This window comes from Brassica rapa, chromosome A05 (genome assembly GCF_000309985.2).
Source record: "Brassica rapa cultivar Chiifu-401-42 chromosome A05, CAAS_Brap_v3.01, whole genome shotgun sequence".
Classification (NCBI taxonomy): domain Eukaryota; kingdom Viridiplantae; phylum Streptophyta; class Magnoliopsida; order Brassicales; family Brassicaceae; genus Brassica; species Brassica rapa.
The window spans coordinates 25,115,787-25,134,232 of NC_024799.2; the positions used below are offsets into that span (position 1 = coordinate 25,115,787).

Genomic DNA, 18,446 nt, shown 5'->3' on the forward strand with positions numbered 1-18,446 from the left:
ACCACCACCACCGACCCCTTCACTATCCAGATTCATTCTTCTTCCTCCTCTTCTACTCATCATTCATTATCATTGTGAATATACCAATCACAAGAAAATTCCATCTTTTGTTAAATCAAACGTTTATAATACAAAAATCCTAACAATCTTCAAAAATTTCAACCTTTGTAAATAAGAATAGCAATTTTACAAAACCAAAGGAACTTGAAATCTTTTAACCTATGTAAATGAGTACAAAGAAACTTGAGTTTTTTTAAAGAAACTTGATAATCCATTCCTCGTGAGGCAAACATGGCAAAAGAATCAACTCTTTTCTAAAATTTATCAGATAAGATAATAATCAAACTGCCTGAAACTGAAGATTCTGCCAGAAATTGCGGCAAGGCTGATGATAGCTTTCTTCCAACTATAAATTCCTCAGGCCGAGAATGTCAGGAAAAAACCAGATTTTGCTCGATCATGTTCTTGTTTCTTCACTATATGGCAGTAGTTAATCTGGTCTCATAACAAAAACAAAACAAAAGATGGAGTCTACTGTTAGTCATCTCACATTCATTTCGATATAATATAGAGAGGGTAGTGATGTGAACCAAACCTCCATACGGAAAAGACTAACTGGTAAGACAATCCCAGCACCAACTGAAGTTCTAAACGTCTCCATGAACTTTGGAGCACTCAAGTTTCTAAACTCATTCTCCGTTAGCTTTGCCGTATTCCCCGCACAAGCAAACACATGACCGTGTACTCCTCTCTCTCTCAACCACCTCACCGGCAAATCAAATGAGAGATCCGCAAACGCAGTCACCGCAGCGTCTCCTCCAACAAAATCTCTTTCAACATCACCCTTCCTCCTCGCCTCGTTGGGACCGAGTCCTCTGGTACTGAACCCCCACAGCGCCGATGGCCCACTCAAAGAGCACACAGGCGATGAGTTCCCACCCAAGAAGAACCTCTCCGGCACAGAGGAAGCGCGGTTCCTGTATCCGCTTCCCCACGGAAACGAGACACCACCAGACACACCAAAGTTTAGAGCAGCTCGGTAAAACCCTAAAGGAACAGCACACCGAAGATCAATCTCCTGCTTGAAAAACCGTAGGCTTCTGCTATCAGGGGCAAGACCACCGATCTGAGAAGTAGAACTGAAAGCGTACCCACTCGTCGGCCTCAGGTAAGAGTCTCTCTGGTCATACTTAAAAGTATACTTCAACGCAGAAAGCAGACTATGTCCCAGCTGCCTCCTTATTGACTCTGAAGCCAACCGAGACGGGTCTATGAGGCTACGCCACGCGACAGTGTAGACAAGCTCGTGATACTTGCTAGAGAGAAGACCGAGAGAAAGTCCGAGAGACCTTTCTTTATAAGAAGAAAACTTAAGCCAGTCTTGCGTCGAGAGGTAAAGACGAGAGCTAAAAGGAGTAGGGAGTCCTTTGAGCCTAGGGAGATACATCCCCAAGCCAACCTCAGCAGAGCTGTCGAGTCCATAGACCATAGACCCGTCCCATATATCTCCATACCCGAAAAAGTTCTTGTACTTCAAAGATGCTTCAACGCTTGATGACTTAGCCTACAACAAAGAGTATCATCAACAGTCATGTCCAAGTCTACAATTTTATCAAACAAGATCGCACACAAGTGAATTGTTAAGATTAGAACTACGCCTGTGATTTTGAACCGAACCGGAAATTGAAATTTCGGTTAGTTCGCTTAGAAGTACGATTCGATTCGGTAGATTTTCTTAAAATATTCAGTTTTCGGTTCGGTTTAGCAATCGGTTATTTCGGTTTTCTTCTTTTAAAAAAATAAAAAATTTATAACCAAACCATACCGAACTAACCAAAATAACTAAACTAATCAAATTTAACCGAAATTAATCAAATTTATTGAACTTTTAACAAAAATTATACCAAAAAATCTGAACCAAACTAACCAAACTAATCAAATTTAGCTGAAATTAACCAAATTTATCTGAACTTCTAACAAAGTTAAATCATAATCTAACCGAAATCAATGATTTTTCAAAAACTGAACTAACCGAACTATCCAAACCTGAACGGTACTAACCAAAATAACCAAATTAATCAAATTTATCCAAACTTCTAACAAAATTAAACCAAAATCTAACCGAAATCAATGATATTTCAAAAACTGAACTAAACCGAACTATCCAAACCCAGTAACCGGAACTAACCGAACCAAGCCTAATTAGAGCAATACCTCAGCTCTAGTGTAGGCGCCGATTTGGCCGGTGAGAGGGTGTTTGCTCTCGACGACTTCGATAACCACATTGGTTGTACCGGGAAGCTCAGGAGGACCGGAATCGAGCGTAATGTTGACGGAATCGAAGATATCGAGCGCTCGGAGATTCGAATTGGCAACCCTAGAGGCTTCTAGAAGCTCCTGCAACGTGTTCGCTTCCCTGATCACAGCTTCCACTTCCGCCTCGATGATGTGGTCCTTGGTCTTGCTGTTTCCTTTCACGATCACGTCGTGAACGCGCACAGGCACAGGAGCGGATCTCATGCGACGGAAGAGCGATTCCGTCTTGGTTCTGTACGCGTTGGATACTGTATCCTCTTCGTCTTCCTCCTCTTCTTCTAGTTCTCCTTCGTCTCCGTTCAGTTCTTCTAGTTCGTCTTCTGGTTCTCGGGTTGGTGGATTCGGGTCGAGGTTTTCGGTCGGGTTCGCCATGGGACACGGAGGGAAGCAGCTGAGAGTTGGATTCCGGGTTCTCGGGCAAATCGAGAAATACAATTTGACGACGGCTAGAACTAGAAGAAGTCTTATGTAACCCTCTGGATCGCTCAGAGGGTTTCTTTTATCCTCCTTGTCAAGCACGTTATTAAACGATGTCGTTGAAGGTTATAATTAGCAAAATTTAATTCTAATTTAATTAGTCAACTTCACAATAAGGGCTTTGCAAGGTTCGCTGATTGGTTGTAAATAAACGAAAAAACTAGATCAAAACATGAGCTAAACAGAGATTTGTACAAGGGAAATAATCAAAAAGACATATGGTATATGGTTTGGGTGGTTTGTGAAATTATATTCATACAGTTAGTTACAGATTTTAATCAACTCTATAAAACAAAACCCATATAAAGAAGACTTGTGTCCAAAAATAGCATCTCTCTTCAATCTAACCTCACTAGGGATCCTGATAATGATTCTTATATGTCTAAAAAGCATCAGATTATTGGAAGGTTATGAATACTTGATAAGTCTGAGTTGCCCCCAAAGAAGCTTTTGATGAGATTAGCAAAAAAAGAATTGCAATGTCAATGAACTGGAGGAACATCAGGGTAATGTCTTTTTCATCCTAAACTGCTAAAGCCTTGCATGTTACAAGCCAACCGAAAAACAAATACAAACTACATTGCACGTAGATATTACAGAAGCAAAAGAACTCAGATAGAGTTTCAGACTTTGGTGCAGAACTTAAGTAGATGAGTAGCTGTTTCTCCTTCTTCCTTGATGAGTTCCAGCGTAAAGGACTCACCAGCCTTCACTCCATTAGCTTTACAGAGCTCTCTCCACCCTTTCCCCATTCTCATTGCTCCATTGTTATTATCAGGTTTAAGACTCGTTGTCCTCTTGATACCGTATCTATCCACAAGAATTATCTTCCTTGCGTTCGTGATACCATTCGACTTCAAAAATGCCGCTGGTAGACACTGCAAACAAAGACTTAAAAACATTACAACATTTCAGCTACAAATGACTGATGAAAACTTACCAACTTAGACTTCCTGAGGCTGTATGGTGTGAGAGTTAATGTCAAGAATCTGTCTTGGCTTGTTGAAGAAGAATCTCGGAGACAGTCTCGGTTGTACACGGACGAACACAACTGGAGAACAGGCTTTGTACCCGTCTCCACAAGTTTGAAAGTCAATAAATCATTAGATCTTCTCCTATTTTGGCGGCAGAATCTTCTCCAGCCAGTTCTGATGTACACACGACCATGTGTTTTGTGGTAACTCATGAACACTTTCCATGGTTTCCCGTCTTCATTCAACAGAATGATCTCGCATTTACGATTCGTCAATCCATTAGACCTTGAAAAGCCTCTTGGTAGAAACTGCAAAGTTTAATATGTTGTTTAGGTTCAAAAAATAGTAAGTAAATGCAAAAGCAGAAGCAAAAGCTTTCACCAGCATATCTCTACTTAGATTCGACGCGGTGACACGAGCTACAAAACAGGAGTTATCTGATGGAGATCCTTCTTCTCTTGTGTCTTGATGATACTTCTCCGAATCTGAATCTGTTTCAACTTTACAAATAAGAATCCAAACAAAAGTAAATCGAGTTTCAAAGTACTTTACCGGAGAATACTTGTATGACGTCATCATATAGAATCTGACAGCAACTAGGTCCAAAAGACGTGACGTGGAACAACAAGTCTCCATCACGTCTAAAAATAACTATGTCCCCGACTCGGAGACCATGACCGTTGGCGAAATTTTGCCAGCCTCGGGTGAGTCTCCGACCGTCCATTTTAACTTCCCAGGTCTTATCTGAAGCGTCTGATGTTAGTGTTACCACCGCATTGTCCTCGTTTGTTGTTCCCCTTATGTGCTTTGAGAAGAAAGTCATTGGAATGTTCTGAAACAAAAGAAACTCTTAGAAAAAAGAGAACAAACAGAGCCATGCATATTCAGAGAGAGTGAGATAGATTACGAGGTGGCTTTGAAAACTGGGAAGAAGAGGCTTGAAAAAATGTGGATTGGTCGGTGAGGAAGCTGAAGCATTTGCCATTGACGATGATCTTTTTTTCTTCTTTAGCTTTGGTATCTTTTTTTTTCCTCAAGTTATGCTCTGATTAGATTTTAAAGAGAAAAATTTTTGGTTACCAAGACAAGCCATTGTTAGATATGTCAAAACGACACGTATAAAGTATCTGACTCCCGTATAGGTGAGCAAGCTGGTACCTTTTCCACTGACGACAGCTTTATTTATTGAGAAATTAGCACTCCTATACACCGATAACTGCTATATTTGCACCGATGGAATTATGCTTTTTTTGATGATGTGTTTTTTTTTAATGGCAGTTTTGTCCCTACCTTTTTCTACACAACTTATTTCGTATGTTTTCCAAAATCCCTATATCTCTCTCCTCTCTCCTTTCTCGCCCCCTTTTCTTTCTTCTTCTACTCCTTCCTCCTCGAAACACCAATCTAGTTTCAAATCCCATCCTCCACTCTCCTGCGTATTCGTATAAATACATATACAGGACTGCTCAAACCTTTTCGATTTGGTCCCAGATTCATTTACCAGAAGCTATATTCGTTTGAAAAATAGAGGATGGTGGGGAGTGGTACTAGGGTTTCGATTACGGCGGATACCAAGAAGACGAAGAGATCACTGCTGGGAACTATAGTGAGGATGAGATTCACGCAATCCTCCTTGTATGCAATATGAATCCCATGACGCTGCTCAACGCCTTCGTCTTCAGGGTATATCATCCTCTTCTCTTATATGATTCTTGATTTGGTTTCTTTGACTGGATCCACGATTTCATTATGGGTTTTCTATTTGTGGGGTTTTTTTAACTTCGGTTTGAGTATTTGATTTGCTAAGCTTATGTCTGAATTTTCTGGGTTTGATATCATCGGAAGTAAAGCATGTCCCTAGTTGTTAATGTCATATTGTCTTGTTTAAGGTTTGATTAGAGTATGCGAGAATCAAAGCAACACACATCTGGGTTTTAGGGCCAGTGTCCGATGGATTTTTACCCTTGGTGTTGTGTCTTTCTGATTTTTTTCATTGTGTTTCTCTGTTTTGATAGATCCAGTTCTTCTTTTGTTTGATTTTTGGACCTATAGTTGTTTGATTATTTGCGTTTTTCTGGATGCAGACGAAATCAATGTTATAAAGAGATCATCTATCAGTAAGTTCTTAGAGCTTTCTGATCAGACACCATACTCTGGTCAGTTAAGACGATAGCCATGTTTATTTAGGACATCTTTAATCCAGAGTTGATCTACTGACAGTACTCATGCTAGTAATGTTTGCAAGATGGCCATAAATGTTGTTGTCTGTTTTTTTTGTGTGTGTCGTACCTGTTAAATAACCGGCTATTTATCCCTTATTGCATTGGATCTTTATATACTTAGCTGTATCTTTATATACCTAGACATATTCTTTGTATACTTAGCCATATCTTTGTATACTTATCTGTAGCTTTATATACTTATCCGTATCTTTGTATACTTATCCGTAGCCTTATATACTTAGCCGTATATTTGTATACTTATCCGATCCGCCATGATCTTTGAGCAACAAGATAACCTTTAAGTGATGCTATTGCTTTGTTTGATGACTAGATCAGGTCACTAGTTGATGCTATTGTTTTGTTTGATGAGCACATAATGGCTTCTGGATATCAATCTTTGGAACCATCAATGAACTGCCTAGTCAACAACCTCCACAAAAGCACCTTGGCAAATTACGTGTATACTGGAATCAGAGGAGCAGCGTATGTGGACTTCTTGGACAGTGCATAGGAGTTGTGTCGGACGCGATGTTCTTTGTGATTCTTTACGAGCAAATGCTATCAACATATCTATAACTAACTGCTAGACTGTTAACATATTTAATACCCTTCAATGTTAGACTGCTAACAATTTTAATAGCATATAACCATTTATCTGTTTATGTATCTTCGAATAATATTGTGGTATTGTTAGCATGTTTTATGACATTGTTAGCATGTCAGCATATCTATTAACATATAACAGTGTTCTTTAAATTTCTACCAGTTTCAAATGAGAGCTAATAAAATAATTAGTTCTACAAAGAAATTTTTATCCGGCTAACAATTTTTTAAATTATATCTTGTTGTGAATTATTAGGAAGCTAATATTATACTTAGCCGAATATGTGAATTTTTTACATCCAATTATTCAGACACAATCCAAACATCTATTATTATTATTTTTAGCTGATCATGAAAAAATTTATCCGAACAATAATTTTAAGTGCACACCTATAACATTTTCGTACATGTGGTTTTATATTTTTCTTAGCTGAACATGAAAAGGTTTATCCGGCTAATAAATTTCAGCTATTTGTGTGTCAGCTATTAGAACAAGTAAAATTTTATCTGCAACTTCAAATTATATAATGAGCCGGTTCGTTATGTTGAGTTAACTCAAAACAAACTCACCTAGTCAACTCTGTAAAACAATCCGAACCAAATCTACCATTTTTATAGTGTGACGAGGAATGTCCGGTGATGTACAACCAATAAAGATGACGACACCGTAAGGAATGAACCAGCCAACACAAAGAAAGTAGCCATGAAGAATCATATGTTAAAGAGAAGAATGAAAGAGGAGGAACGAGATCGACGTCGGCGTTGAGTAGTATATCAGTCGACGACCCTCGAAAAATGAGTTTGAGAGTTTTCGGCTAGAAGCTATTGATTTTCTTTTGTAATAAACGTGAGAAATATCAAACTTAAGAAAGAGAAACAATATATAATTACCTAAACCATAAAAATAGATGTAAGAAAGAGAAAGGACTAAAATGTCATTTTAACTTCTTTCTCTCTCCACTTTTGTCTGTTTTTCCATCTATGCAAATTATCAACTTATTTGATATTTTCTGTGCAAATGGCTCTTATTTATTACTCCTATTGAAAAAAAGAGTTTTTTTTTTATGTTTTCAATAAAAAAAAAGCTTAAACCTTTGATGTCGATTCGTATTCTCCAAAATTTTCTCTGTTTTGGTGGTTTCTCAAAGAGAATCTTTGTTCTATTTTCCGTACCGTTTTTTTGTTCTCAGGGTTAGACTTGCATTATTAACAGTTTACCATACTCTCACAAGGGTTAAACAAAACAAAGAAAAGAAGCTTATTTCTCCGACCAAAACTTAGACGTCACTATAAACGATAGAACAGTACCGCATATGACACGGTAAATAATTTCACCAAATGAGAAACTAGCTACTTTTATCCGTAAAGACCTTGTTCTGAAAGACAGAACAGTGCCGTATAGCACAAGGAAACGTTATTACAAACCAAGTCAGAATCACCTGACCAAGAGCTGCATGTTCCTTAACCCTAATGCATAAGCATTTAGTTATTCAGAAGCACTTGGTCAAAATGCCACTCCCCTGCACCAATTATTTAATCACAAACCCAAAAAAGAAAGTGCAATTGCAATTTTTTCTAAAGATATGATCTTGAGGGGCTTTCACTCCTTTGTTCATTCCAAATTACCAAAGCCTTGCATGTTACAAACCAGACAAAAAAACATAAACATTGCAAGTAGATATTATATAAGCAAAACAAACTCAGAGAGAGAGTTTCAGGCTTTGGTGCAGAACTTAAGTAGATGAGTAGCAGCTGTGTCTTCTTCTTCTTCTTCTTCTTCCTTGATGAGTTCCAGCGTAAAGGACTCACCAGCCTTCACTCCATTAGCTTCACAGAACTCTCTCCACTCTTTTCCCATTCTCATTGCTCCATAATTGTTATCAGGTCTAAGACTCGTTGTCCTTTTAACACCATATCTGTCCACAAGAGTTATCTTCCTTGCGTTCTCGATACCATTCAACCACACAAATTTTCCCGGTAGACACTACAAATAAAGAAGACTCGAAAAACATTAGATCATCTCTGCTACAATATGCTGACATGACTGATGAAAAACTTACCAATTTAGACTTCGTGAGACTGTACGGTGTGAGAGTTAATGTCAAGAATCTTTCTTGGCTTCTTGAAGATGAAGTTCGGAGACAGTCTCGGTTGTGCATGGATGAACACAACTGGAGAACAGGTTTTGTACCTGCTTGTACAAGTTTGAAAGTCAACAAACCATTAACTCTTTTCCTATTTTCGCGGCAGAATCTTCTCCAGCCGGTTCGGATGTAAACATCACCCGTTGTTTTGTAGTAGATCAGCGACGCTGTCCATGGTTTCTCATATTCATTCAGTAGAATGATCTCGCACTCACGATTCGTCAAACCATTAGACCTGGAAAAGCCTCTTGGAAGAAACTGTAAAGTTTATCAAAGAGTCAATTATTCTGATTAAAAAAAAGTTCATAGACCATCCCCAACCAATTCAATTTTAAAAATCTCTGTTATAGAAAAAAACAAAAGATAAAAGTTTTTGCTCCAATATATATTTTCTATAATAACTATAAATAAAAAAATAGCACATCGGAGTAAAAGCTTCTCTATAATAGAAATGATCACTCTATATTTTACTCTAAAATATAATGAAAAGTTGTGTAATGAATAAAAAATAAAAACTTTATTTATAAAGTAATGCTTTTATTTTTTGTTGTTATTTTATTTTTTTTTTCTTTCTATTTTAGATTAAAAAAGAGAAAAAGACTAGAATAGCACTAAACCAAGTTTTTGTTCCCAAAGTAGCACTCAAGGTTCAAAGTCACAAAAATAGGTTTCATTAAAGAGGTAAATATACATTTATATCCCTTGGGTTAATTAATCCAAACCTTAGGGTTTAGAGTTAAGGGGTGGGGTTTTGGAATTAGGGTTTAAAATTTTATAATAAATAAATACTAAAATAAAAAATAAAAATTTTAAAAACAGTTTCAAAAAGTATTTTTAAATTATAAAAAGAAAATTTGAAAAAAAAATAAAAAAAAAATTAAAAAAGAAAATTTCAAAAAAAATTTATAAAAATTTCGAATCTGAAAACATGTAATCTGAAACTATAAAAAAAAATTTCATTTTTTTTATTTTTATTTATTTATTTTTATTTATTTTTGTTTGTTTATTTAATTTTAAACTAAGGGTATTAAGGATATTTTACCCTTTAATGAATGTCATTTTTGTGACTTTCTCCTTCTAGTGCTATTTTTGAGACATAAACTTCAAAATGTGCTATTATTGACAATTGCCCATTAAAAAATGGTCTTTAGCTTTATGTTTTTATGGAGAAGTAAATCAAATGCAAAAGAAAATTGTTACCAGTGAATCTTTTCTTAGATTAGTCGGGGTGACACGAGCTACAAAACAAGATTTATCTGATGGAGAGACTGCTTCTCTTGTTTCTTGATTCATCGCTAAATCTGAATCTGTTTCAGCATTGAAATGAGAATATAAACAGAATCTTAAGAGTCAACCGAGTTAAAAGTACTTGAGATTGTACCAGAGGATTTATGAAAGACATCATCGTATTGTATCTCACAGCAACTGGGCCCAAAAGTTGTGACATGGAACAACAAATCTCCATCATGTCTAAAGATGACTATGTCACCGACCCGGAGATCATGACTGGTGGTGAACTCTTGCCAGCCTTGGGTGAGTCTCCGACCGTCCATCTTAACTTCCCAGGTTAAATCAGAAGCGTCCGATCTCAGCTTTACCACAGCTTTATCACCGGCGTTGGCATTGCCCTCGTCGGTTGTTCCCTTTATGTGCTTAGAGTAGAACGCCATAGGAATGTTCTGCAACGAAAGAAACTCATAGAAACATCAAACAAGCAGACTCGTGCACGTTAAGATATATAGAGAGAGAGTGAGAGAGAAAGAGATTACAAGGTAGCTTTGAAAACCAGGTAGAAGAGGCTGGAAAAAGTGTGGATTCATAGGTGAGGAAGCTGAAGCATTTGCCATTGAGGAATACTTTTTTTTTTTAACTTGGGTGTCGTTTCTTGTTTATATTTAAGCTCTGTTTTGAAATTTTAAGAGTTCCAAAGCCACTAGGTAATGTCTTCAAGAGAATCAAGAATCATTGTTCACTTGTTCTATAATGCCACGCCGTAACTATTGCGACAGTCACATTAAAGCAGTGGAGTTTTACATTTATTCTCAGCCTACTACTTCCCACGCCGATGCAAAATTTCTTACTATTGCGTCAATCACATTAAAGCAGTGGACATGCATTTATTCTCATTTCTCAGACTATTACTTGCCAAGCCGTATCAGTATGCAAAAGTTGTAACTATTGCGACAGTCACATTAAAGCAGCGGACTTTTACATTTATTCTCAGACAACTACTTACATTTAACAACACACGTTCTTTTAAACAAAACATAAGAAGAAAGAAACAAAAAAACAAATATATTATCCATAAAGACCTCGTTATAAAAAGATAGAACAGTGCCGTATAGCACAAGGAAAAAACACTATCACCAAATCAGAAACATCAAGAGCTGCATGAAACTCTCCTTCCTTAACCCGCATGCAGAAGCTCTTGCTCATCCAGAAGCATTTGGTCAAAATGCCACACCCCTGCACCGGGAAATTTAATCACACACCCAAAAAAAGAAAGTACAATTGCAATTTTATTAAGGATATGATCTTGAGGGGCTTAAAGGGACTTACCATGACCCTTTCCAATCCTTCTTAGCTGTGCAACGTACTCTGAGATTTTCTTGATAGCTTCGACCTGTTTTACGTTTTATGAGACGATCATGTACTTTCTCTAAGTAATGATGAGTATACAAACTTGTGTGTGTTTTTTAATCTACCTGCTCTCCTAGAAACTCAGATTCGACAAAATCAACCAGCTGAACATCGTTGTTTTTCACACCCACCTGTAGGATCAAACAGGAGAGATTGAATCATATTCATTTTTTTGGTCTCAAGGCTATAACCTATAACAGATAGTACTTAATAATCATACAATTGACGAAAAAAATGAAAAACATCTTACACTTTGCAACTTGAGAAGCTTTTCATTTGTAAGTTTCTCCAAAGATAGTGCAAGCTCCATAGCTTATTAATAAAAAATAAGAGTCAGAATCATCAAGTGCATAGCTGTATATACACAAGGCTTATTTACTACTTAAAGATGATCAAAACTTCTGCAACAACTTACCATACAATGCATCACCTTTCTCCTCGTGATCAAACTCAGAGAATGGCATCAGAATAGACTGCAGCTTCACTCTCCCACCACGCTTGTTCTGAAACACCAAATCCATCAAACACTACAAACACCAATAAAGGGCCACATAGTTAAACTGATAAAAAATTTAAAGTTAGACCTGGTACTCCATAAACTTCTCAGCGTGACCCCGTTCTTCAGTAGACGAATCTTTGAAGAAACTATCAGAGAAAACCAACAACAACAACAGAAAGGTGATCATCCCATAGAAATTAACCCAAAATACAAATATAGTTCTTAAGATTAAATAAACTCACTTGGCGAAACCTTTCAAACCAACATTATCTCGGTCAAAGTAGGCATACAAGGCATGATAGATGTATGAGACATTGTACTCCACACTATGTCCATAAATAAGATATGTTTAGATATTCAGACACATCATCACGTATTAACCCAAACACACCATGATAAGAGATCACTCTTAGAGTTTGATAAATATTAATGAAGACAAAAACTGAACAAGGGCAAGGGCAGTTACTTGATCTGTTCGTTAACAGCAGATTCGGACTCGTCCGAGAACTTGTGGCGGGCCAGAGAAGTCAGAGGAGTTGTGGGAACGAGCAGATCCATATCTTTCTTCACTTCCTCAAAAGGCTCGAACACAACTCCGGTTAAAGACTTTGTGCTCGTTCCTTTCGCCGCCCGAACAGACAACCTAGATCCACGGCACGTGGTGGAAGGAAACAGAACATTCGACGGTGGAAAGAGATCTCCGACACCGGAGTTCAAGATAGAAAGCGCGGGAGAAGCCTTAAGCAACATGGTTTCTTAACTAAGATCTAGAGAGAGCAACGAAAGATGGAAAGATATATGTAAAACGTCGGAGCTAGCAAAACGGTACTGAGAGAGAGGGGTTTTAAGAGATGGCGAAGGCGTAGGGAGGGGGTGACGTGACTTTATGTTAGTATGACACGTGGAAAGAGAAGACTTGGCTTGTGGTAGACGCGTGGTGTCTCTAAAATAGGCTTGTGCCTGCATTATGGCTTCGTGTAAATTATCTAACGTATAAGAATATGATAAGATAATCCCGTGACACAGAGGTTTGAAAAAATGTCGATTGATGATCACAATTTATACAATGTTTATCGTTTCACAGTTTCAGGTTTTGGCGTCAAGCAACCTACTACAAACCCCTTTAACGAGAGACCTTCTAATTCCACAAGAAGGTTAGGACTTAGGAGAATCATCCAGCTTTCTCCTTAAACCACCTAGCTGACTCCTTTTAATATCACAGGCAAGTCATATAAATGAAACTGAGACTGAAGTTGATCAAACCAAATGACAAACCTGAAACCTCCACTTATAAAAAAAAAATGGAAAACCTTTTTTTTTTTAAATGGCAAACCTTCCCTATATAGTTCATGAATATTCCATTATGTTCATTTATCTATATTTTATTTTATTTTGGTAAAATTATCTATATATACATTCAAGGTAAACATGTTAAATATGAGAAATGCCCTTTTCTTCATCCCACTTGACTAGTAGTAATGTTCCAGATGCAGAGATGCTATCATTCACTATAGTCACACAATTCAGATCGGCAAATTCAGGCGAATCATGAAAAAATCCAGATACAAAAAGGGCCACATTATAATACTTCTATAAACTTTTTGTTTGTAGTTCGAATTAAATATAAACACAGTCGTCGTGACAACTCATGGTAAACCACATGGGTTTGGTTTAAGATCGTGCAAATGGCACACTTGATTAAAAAAAACTGATTAAACAGAAAAGCTTGCTGAAAAAAAACATGAATATAAAGTATAAACTCCAGATTTCATCTTTAACGAAACAAAAACTTTTCATTTCAAAAAGTTTACCCAAAAAGAAAAGAAACTTTTCATTACAAATTAATACAAAAATACAATTAAAAAGCGAAGAAGAAGACATAATGAAAAGATGAAAAACATTATTAGAAAGAAAGAAATAATGACATCGTCGTCGTTACTGTCACCGTCTTCTTCGCCTCTCCGTAAGAAACGCCGTCTCACTCACTTCTTCTACACCGTCCTCGCTTTCATCCTCCTCGCCGCCTTCATCTACTGCCACGATTTCCTCTTCTTCTCTCGCCGTTCCCTTCACTCCCCGACGACTACGACGATCCTCCACCAAGTAAACGACCCTCCTCCTCCGCCTCCTCCTTCTCCTCCTCCTCCGCCGCCACCGACACCATCTCCTCCGCCGCCTTCTCCTCCACCTCCAGCTTTTGCGGTGGGGAAGACGCCGGAAGGATGCGACGTGTACAGAGGGCATTGGGTCAAAGACAAGTCAACGCGGCCGTTATACAAAGAATCAGAGTGTCCGTACATCCAGCCGCAGCTCACGTGCCGCGCGCATGGCCGTCTCGATACAGACTACGATTCGTGGAGATGGCAGCCTGACTCCTGCTCCCTTCCCTCGTTAGTTTCCAAATTTTTAGCTGAAACTTAGATTCAATTATATAGTGATCGATCTTCAGATCCGGTTAGATCCGGTTTGCTCTGTGGTTGTTTGATTGTGTTAGGTTCGACGCGAAGATGATGCTGGAGAGTCTAAGAGGGAAGAAGATGATGTTCGTCGGAGACTCCTTGAACAGAGGGATGTACGTCTCTCTCGTCTGTCTTCTCCATTCTCAGATCCCGGAACATTCCAAATCAATGGAGACCTTTGGTTCCCTCACCGTCTTCTCTCTCAAGGTATCTCGTTGAAGCCATTGAAGAAACAAACGTTACCATCTCGGACTCTATTTTTTCTTCTATAATTTACGCTAAAATAGAGTAACTCTGTTATAAACTAACACCATTAGAGCAAAAGCTACATTATAATAGAGTAACGTATATTATTGAGGGAAAAATAGAATCTCATTGGATACTGATCGGTTCCTTTTTTTTTAATATAGGATTACAATGCAACGATTGAGTTCTACTGGGCACCGTTTCTCCTCGAATCGAATTCGGATAACGCTACTGTTCATAGAGTGTCGGATCGGATCGTGAGGAAGGGCTCTATCAACATTCACGGTAGGCACTGGCGTGGCGCTGACGTTGTTGTGTTCAATACCTACTTGTGGTGGAGGACTGGTTTCAAGATGAAGATCTTGTATGTACTACAACTAATCAATGAAGTTTATTAATTTTTCGAATACTAGTGGTTTTGATTGTTTATTGGATTTGTTATTTGAAGGGAAGGTTCGTTCAAGGATGAGAAGAAGAGGATCGTTGAGATGGAGAGCGAAGATGCTTACCGTATGGCACTCAAGACTATGGTTAAATGGGTGAAGAAGAATATGGATCCGTTGAAGACGAGAGTCTTCTTTGCTACCATGTCCCCTACTCATTACAAGTCAGTAACACTTAGCTTAAATAGATGAGTTAGCTTAGTTTTAGTTGCAAGAACATCTTTTTGATCCTCTATAATCAGGAGCGAGGACTGGGGAGGGGAGCAAGGGAAGAACTGCTACAACCAAACGACGCCGATCCAAGACATGGACCATTGGCCATCAGACTGCAGCAAAACGTTGATGAAAGTGATCGGAGAGGAGCTAGACGGGAGAAAGGACTTTCCGGTGACGGTACTGAACATTACGCAGCTCTCAGGGTATAGGAAAGACGCGCACACGTCGATATACAAGAAGCAGTGGAGCCCGTTGACGAAAGAGCAGCTAGCCAATCCGGTTAGCTACTCGGATTGTATACACTGGTGCTTGCCTGGTCTTCAAGATACTTGGAACGAGCTTCTCTTTGCTAAGTTATTTTATCCTTGATTCTTTTTTCTTTTCTTAAGATTTCTGATTTTTTTTGGAAGTTATGGTTTTTCTTTTTTTTGTTAATTATGTATAACGCTCTTGTTATACGAAGAGGGTGAAAGAGTTACCCTCTCCTGTTATCTAATATCAAACTCAACAGATGAGTTTCAACACTTATTGAAAGAGTAAAAGACTAGAAAGTTACTATATTTTTCAATGTTCCAAAAATCCATTGCTGAAACGAGTTTAAAAAATTCAATTTATGCGATTAAAAGTCGGTTTAAAACGTTCTAAATCTGTTAAATCAATTTAAATAGATCTAAGTTAGTTTAAATCAGTTAAATCAAACAATAACGAAGTTTACAGATTTATCTAATTTCTATTTTTTATATCGAACTTCTATATTTCATCAAAAGAATTTATAATCAAACTAAAAACCGGATGATAAAAAAAACTAAAAAAAATAAATATATAATATAAATGTAAAATATATTTAAAAATAAATTAGTAATTCGTTAGTCTAAATCCAAATAATCCTTGTAGTTAACATTGATACTTTTAACTGTGAAATCAAATAACTAACACCCAATTTATTGTTGCTACTATATGATCAAATACTCTATTGCTTGCAGACCACTTCATGACTTCAGAACTTTGTCAAAGATCCATCCAGAGAACTCAAGTTGAATAACTCATGATTATTGTCTTGTGGCTCCATCTGCAGAGGATGTGAATCATATCCACCAGGGTGTACTACCTGGCTTTGGTTTTGGGACGGATCATGACCGGTTAACAGGCCTACATCAATATCACGAAGGAGTTCATCAATATCAAAAGAATCATCCGGATCCCAAAAACCCTGCTCGTTTTGCATATCACTAAGCCAACCATAATCCGCAACAGTAAGCATATCTAACTCCTGCTGCGGCTGTATCACTTCTTCCTCCTTCGGTTTCTCTACCCCGTTCGATAGTCTGCTCCAATACTCCTCATCAAACTCATTCAGCCTTGTATACGCATGATCACCACATACTTCCTTGACATATTTAATCTCACTAACTGGTCTAGTTTTACAATCAACATCCTCTTGCTTCACATCAAGAACCGCCTTATTCTCATCCCTACACACCTCAGACTGACTTGATGTACTAGTAAGAGACTCAGAGCCAACACACTGCTGAGGAAAGTTAAGCCTAGCTAAAGGACCGTACATAGCCATAGCAGCTTCATCATAAGCAGAAGCAGCTTCTTCGGCCGTAGGGAAAGTGCCGAGCCAAAGCCTGCTTACTTTATTAGGCTCACGGATCTCAGCAACCCATTTACCCCAAACTCTTTGTCTAACTCCTCTGAAGCTAGAGTGAGAGTTCTCCGGTCCACCTTTGCCTTTCATACAGCCTTTCTTCGACCCTTTAGCGGGAGGTTTACGTTTCGGTTTCTCTCCTTGTTTTATAGAGGAAGCATTAACAGAGTCGTTGTACTCTTTCCACTTCTTTAGTCTATCGGCTACTGTTGTACCGTCTGCTCTAGCTCTTGACTTCCTCTTCCTTGATATCGACACTGTATGGGTTCCTGTTTGGTCATAAACTGCCATCTTCTTCTTCTTCTTCTTTTCAGACGCAAATCAAATAATCTACAAGAGACCAAAAAAAGCTTAGGGCTCAGAAAACTCTCTCAAGTATTCTAGAAAACAAGAGAACGATCAAATCATATAGAATTTATAATAATTAAAGACACGGAAACTACTTAGCCACCAAGTTTGTTTTGTCTTTTATTTATAGGAAAAAAAAAGGAGGAAAAATCCAATTTTCTTTTTAACACCGAATCGTGGGGACCAAGCTAGTTAAAAGAAAGCGTGTAACAAAATACACACAAACCCTAGAAAACTGGATTGACGTACTTATTGGAATTGATTACCTTCAAAGTTCGAGTCGAATCTCTTCTTCAATGGTCAACAATCACTTTTCCTTTTTTTTTGTTGCTGTTGTTCGATTTGTAGTTTGTATATCTTCTTCGCGTTCGTTCTACTGTCTCTCTCTCTCTCTCTTTTTCTCTTTCAGATTTAAAGTTCTATTCGACAACGGGGTCGAGGGGTATTTATAAACCCTCTCTGGATAATGCGAGACTAGTCAATGTCTCATATGTTGACACGTGTCTTAATCCTCACCACAAAAACGCGCTCGCGATACGGGTAAGCAATTGAATCCTTAGCATAGTTGATAACCCTCCCTCCCCCCAGGCCCACACACACACACAAGAGACATATTTAATTCAATTAATTTTTGACAATGATATTATACTACACTTTATAGAAAAAAAGTTTGTTTTATAAAAGTGTAATTTTTATCTTTTTTAAAAAAAATTGTAAACTCTAAAAAAATTAATTGACTTTATTGAATTACTATTAGTTCAAAATTATTAAAAATTAAAAATTACAGAAAATAATATCTTTTTTTATGGTAGTTTAATGTATTTTTTTAATATGTATAAAAATAATAAAAAGTCTATTTTTTTTTGTAGAACGGAAGGAGTATTTGGTTTTGATATGCGAATTAAAGCTCCGAATGATAACAGTGGATTGAGCGGTGCAGGACAAGCGGTACAACTACAGTGTGATTTTAATAATTATAAAACATATAGATATATGATATATGTATAAATTTTTGTTACTGTTATGTGCATGGCCGAGCGGTTGGAAACATTGAGAACCTGAATATGATCATATCCTGTGTGCTGCACTCTTTTTAGGAAAACGCTTTCTACGCATATAATAGCATTAGAATGTAAAGACATCAATCAGCCGTAATTGGTCAAAGTTGCAGTTCTGCATGTCCGTCACGTGTATCTCTTTAATGTTGT

At 37.6% G+C, this 18,446-nt stretch overlaps 6 protein-coding genes and 1 long non-coding RNA gene across 8 annotated transcripts; 2 read left to right on the top strand and 5 right to left on the bottom strand.

The window, feature by feature from the left end:
- Positions 1-148: 148 nt before the first annotated feature.
- Positions 149-2,888, bottom strand: LOC103870377. Its single transcript, XM_009148507.3, has 3 exons — positions 2,215-2,888; positions 596-1,564; positions 149-495 (listed from the first exon to the last, which is right to left on the bottom strand). The coding sequence occupies exons 1-3, from the start codon at positions 2,686-2,688 to the stop codon at positions 418-420; spliced, it is 1,521 nt and encodes a 506-aa protein (XP_009146755.1). The 5' UTR covers positions 2,689-2,888; the 3' UTR covers positions 149-417.
- A 211-nt stretch (positions 2,889-3,099) lies between these two features.
- On the bottom strand, positions 3,100-4,921 carry LOC103870407 (B3 domain-containing protein REM10). The gene is made up of 5 exons (XM_009148530.2): positions 4,675-4,921; positions 4,320-4,599; positions 4,149-4,258; positions 3,734-4,075; positions 3,100-3,671 (listed from the first exon to the last, which is right to left on the bottom strand). The coding sequence occupies exons 1-5, from the start codon at positions 4,750-4,752 to the stop codon at positions 3,417-3,419; spliced, it is 1,065 nt and encodes a 354-aa protein (XP_009146778.2). The 5' UTR covers positions 4,753-4,921; the 3' UTR covers positions 3,100-3,416.
- A 251-nt stretch (positions 4,922-5,172) lies between these two features.
- Positions 5,173-6,745, top strand: LOC103870378. The gene is made up of 2 exons (XR_004458322.1): positions 5,173-5,450; positions 5,852-6,745. It is a non-coding gene; the product is annotated as an uncharacterized LOC103870378 (long non-coding RNA).
- An 880-nt stretch (positions 6,746-7,625) lies between these two features.
- On the bottom strand, positions 7,626-10,653 carry LOC103870408 (B3 domain-containing protein REM7-like). Its single transcript, XM_009148531.3, has 5 exons — positions 10,506-10,653; positions 10,118-10,415; positions 9,937-10,043; positions 8,653-8,994; positions 7,626-8,576 (listed from the first exon to the last, which is right to left on the bottom strand). The coding sequence occupies exons 1-5, from the start codon at positions 10,581-10,583 to the stop codon at positions 8,307-8,309; spliced, it is 1,095 nt and encodes a 364-aa protein (XP_009146779.1). The 5' UTR covers positions 10,584-10,653; the 3' UTR covers positions 7,626-8,306.
- Positions 10,654-10,928: 275 nt separating this feature from the next.
- Positions 10,929-12,703, bottom strand: LOC103870409 (ferritin-2, chloroplastic). Its single transcript, XM_009148532.3, has 8 exons — positions 12,342-12,703; positions 12,118-12,201; positions 11,961-12,021; positions 11,792-11,879; positions 11,627-11,688; positions 11,442-11,507; positions 11,296-11,359; positions 10,929-11,202 (listed from the first exon to the last, which is right to left on the bottom strand). Exons 1-8 carry the CDS (start codon positions 12,623-12,625, stop codon positions 11,144-11,146), a joined length of 768 nt encoding a protein of 255 aa, XP_009146780.1. The 5' UTR covers positions 12,626-12,703; the 3' UTR covers positions 10,929-11,143.
- A 240-nt stretch (positions 12,704-12,943) lies between these two features.
- LOC103870410 (protein trichome birefringence-like 32) lies at positions 12,944-15,799 on the top strand. Its single transcript, XM_009148533.3, has 5 exons — positions 12,944-14,265; positions 14,370-14,541; positions 14,745-14,944; positions 15,029-15,187; positions 15,266-15,799. The coding sequence occupies exons 1-5, from the start codon at positions 13,766-13,768 to the stop codon at positions 15,606-15,608; spliced, it is 1,374 nt and encodes a 457-aa protein (XP_009146781.1). The 5' UTR covers positions 12,944-13,765; the 3' UTR covers positions 15,609-15,799.
- LOC103870411 (dehydration-responsive element-binding protein 2B) lies at positions 15,533-18,396 on the bottom strand. Of its 2 annotated transcripts, none has more exons than XM_009148534.3 (2): positions 17,505-18,396; positions 15,533-17,220 (listed from the first exon to the last, which is right to left on the bottom strand). In XM_009148534.3, exon 2 carries the CDS (start codon positions 17,179-17,181, stop codon positions 16,237-16,239), a length of 945 nt encoding a protein of 314 aa, XP_009146782.1. In that variant the 5' UTR covers positions 17,182-17,220; positions 17,505-18,396; the 3' UTR covers positions 15,533-16,236. The 2 variants fall into 2 exon arrangements, with proteins under 2 accessions (XP_009146782.1, XP_009146783.1); XM_009148535.3 differs by having other exon boundaries at positions 17,488-18,396.
- Positions 18,397-18,446: the final 50 nt, after the last annotated feature.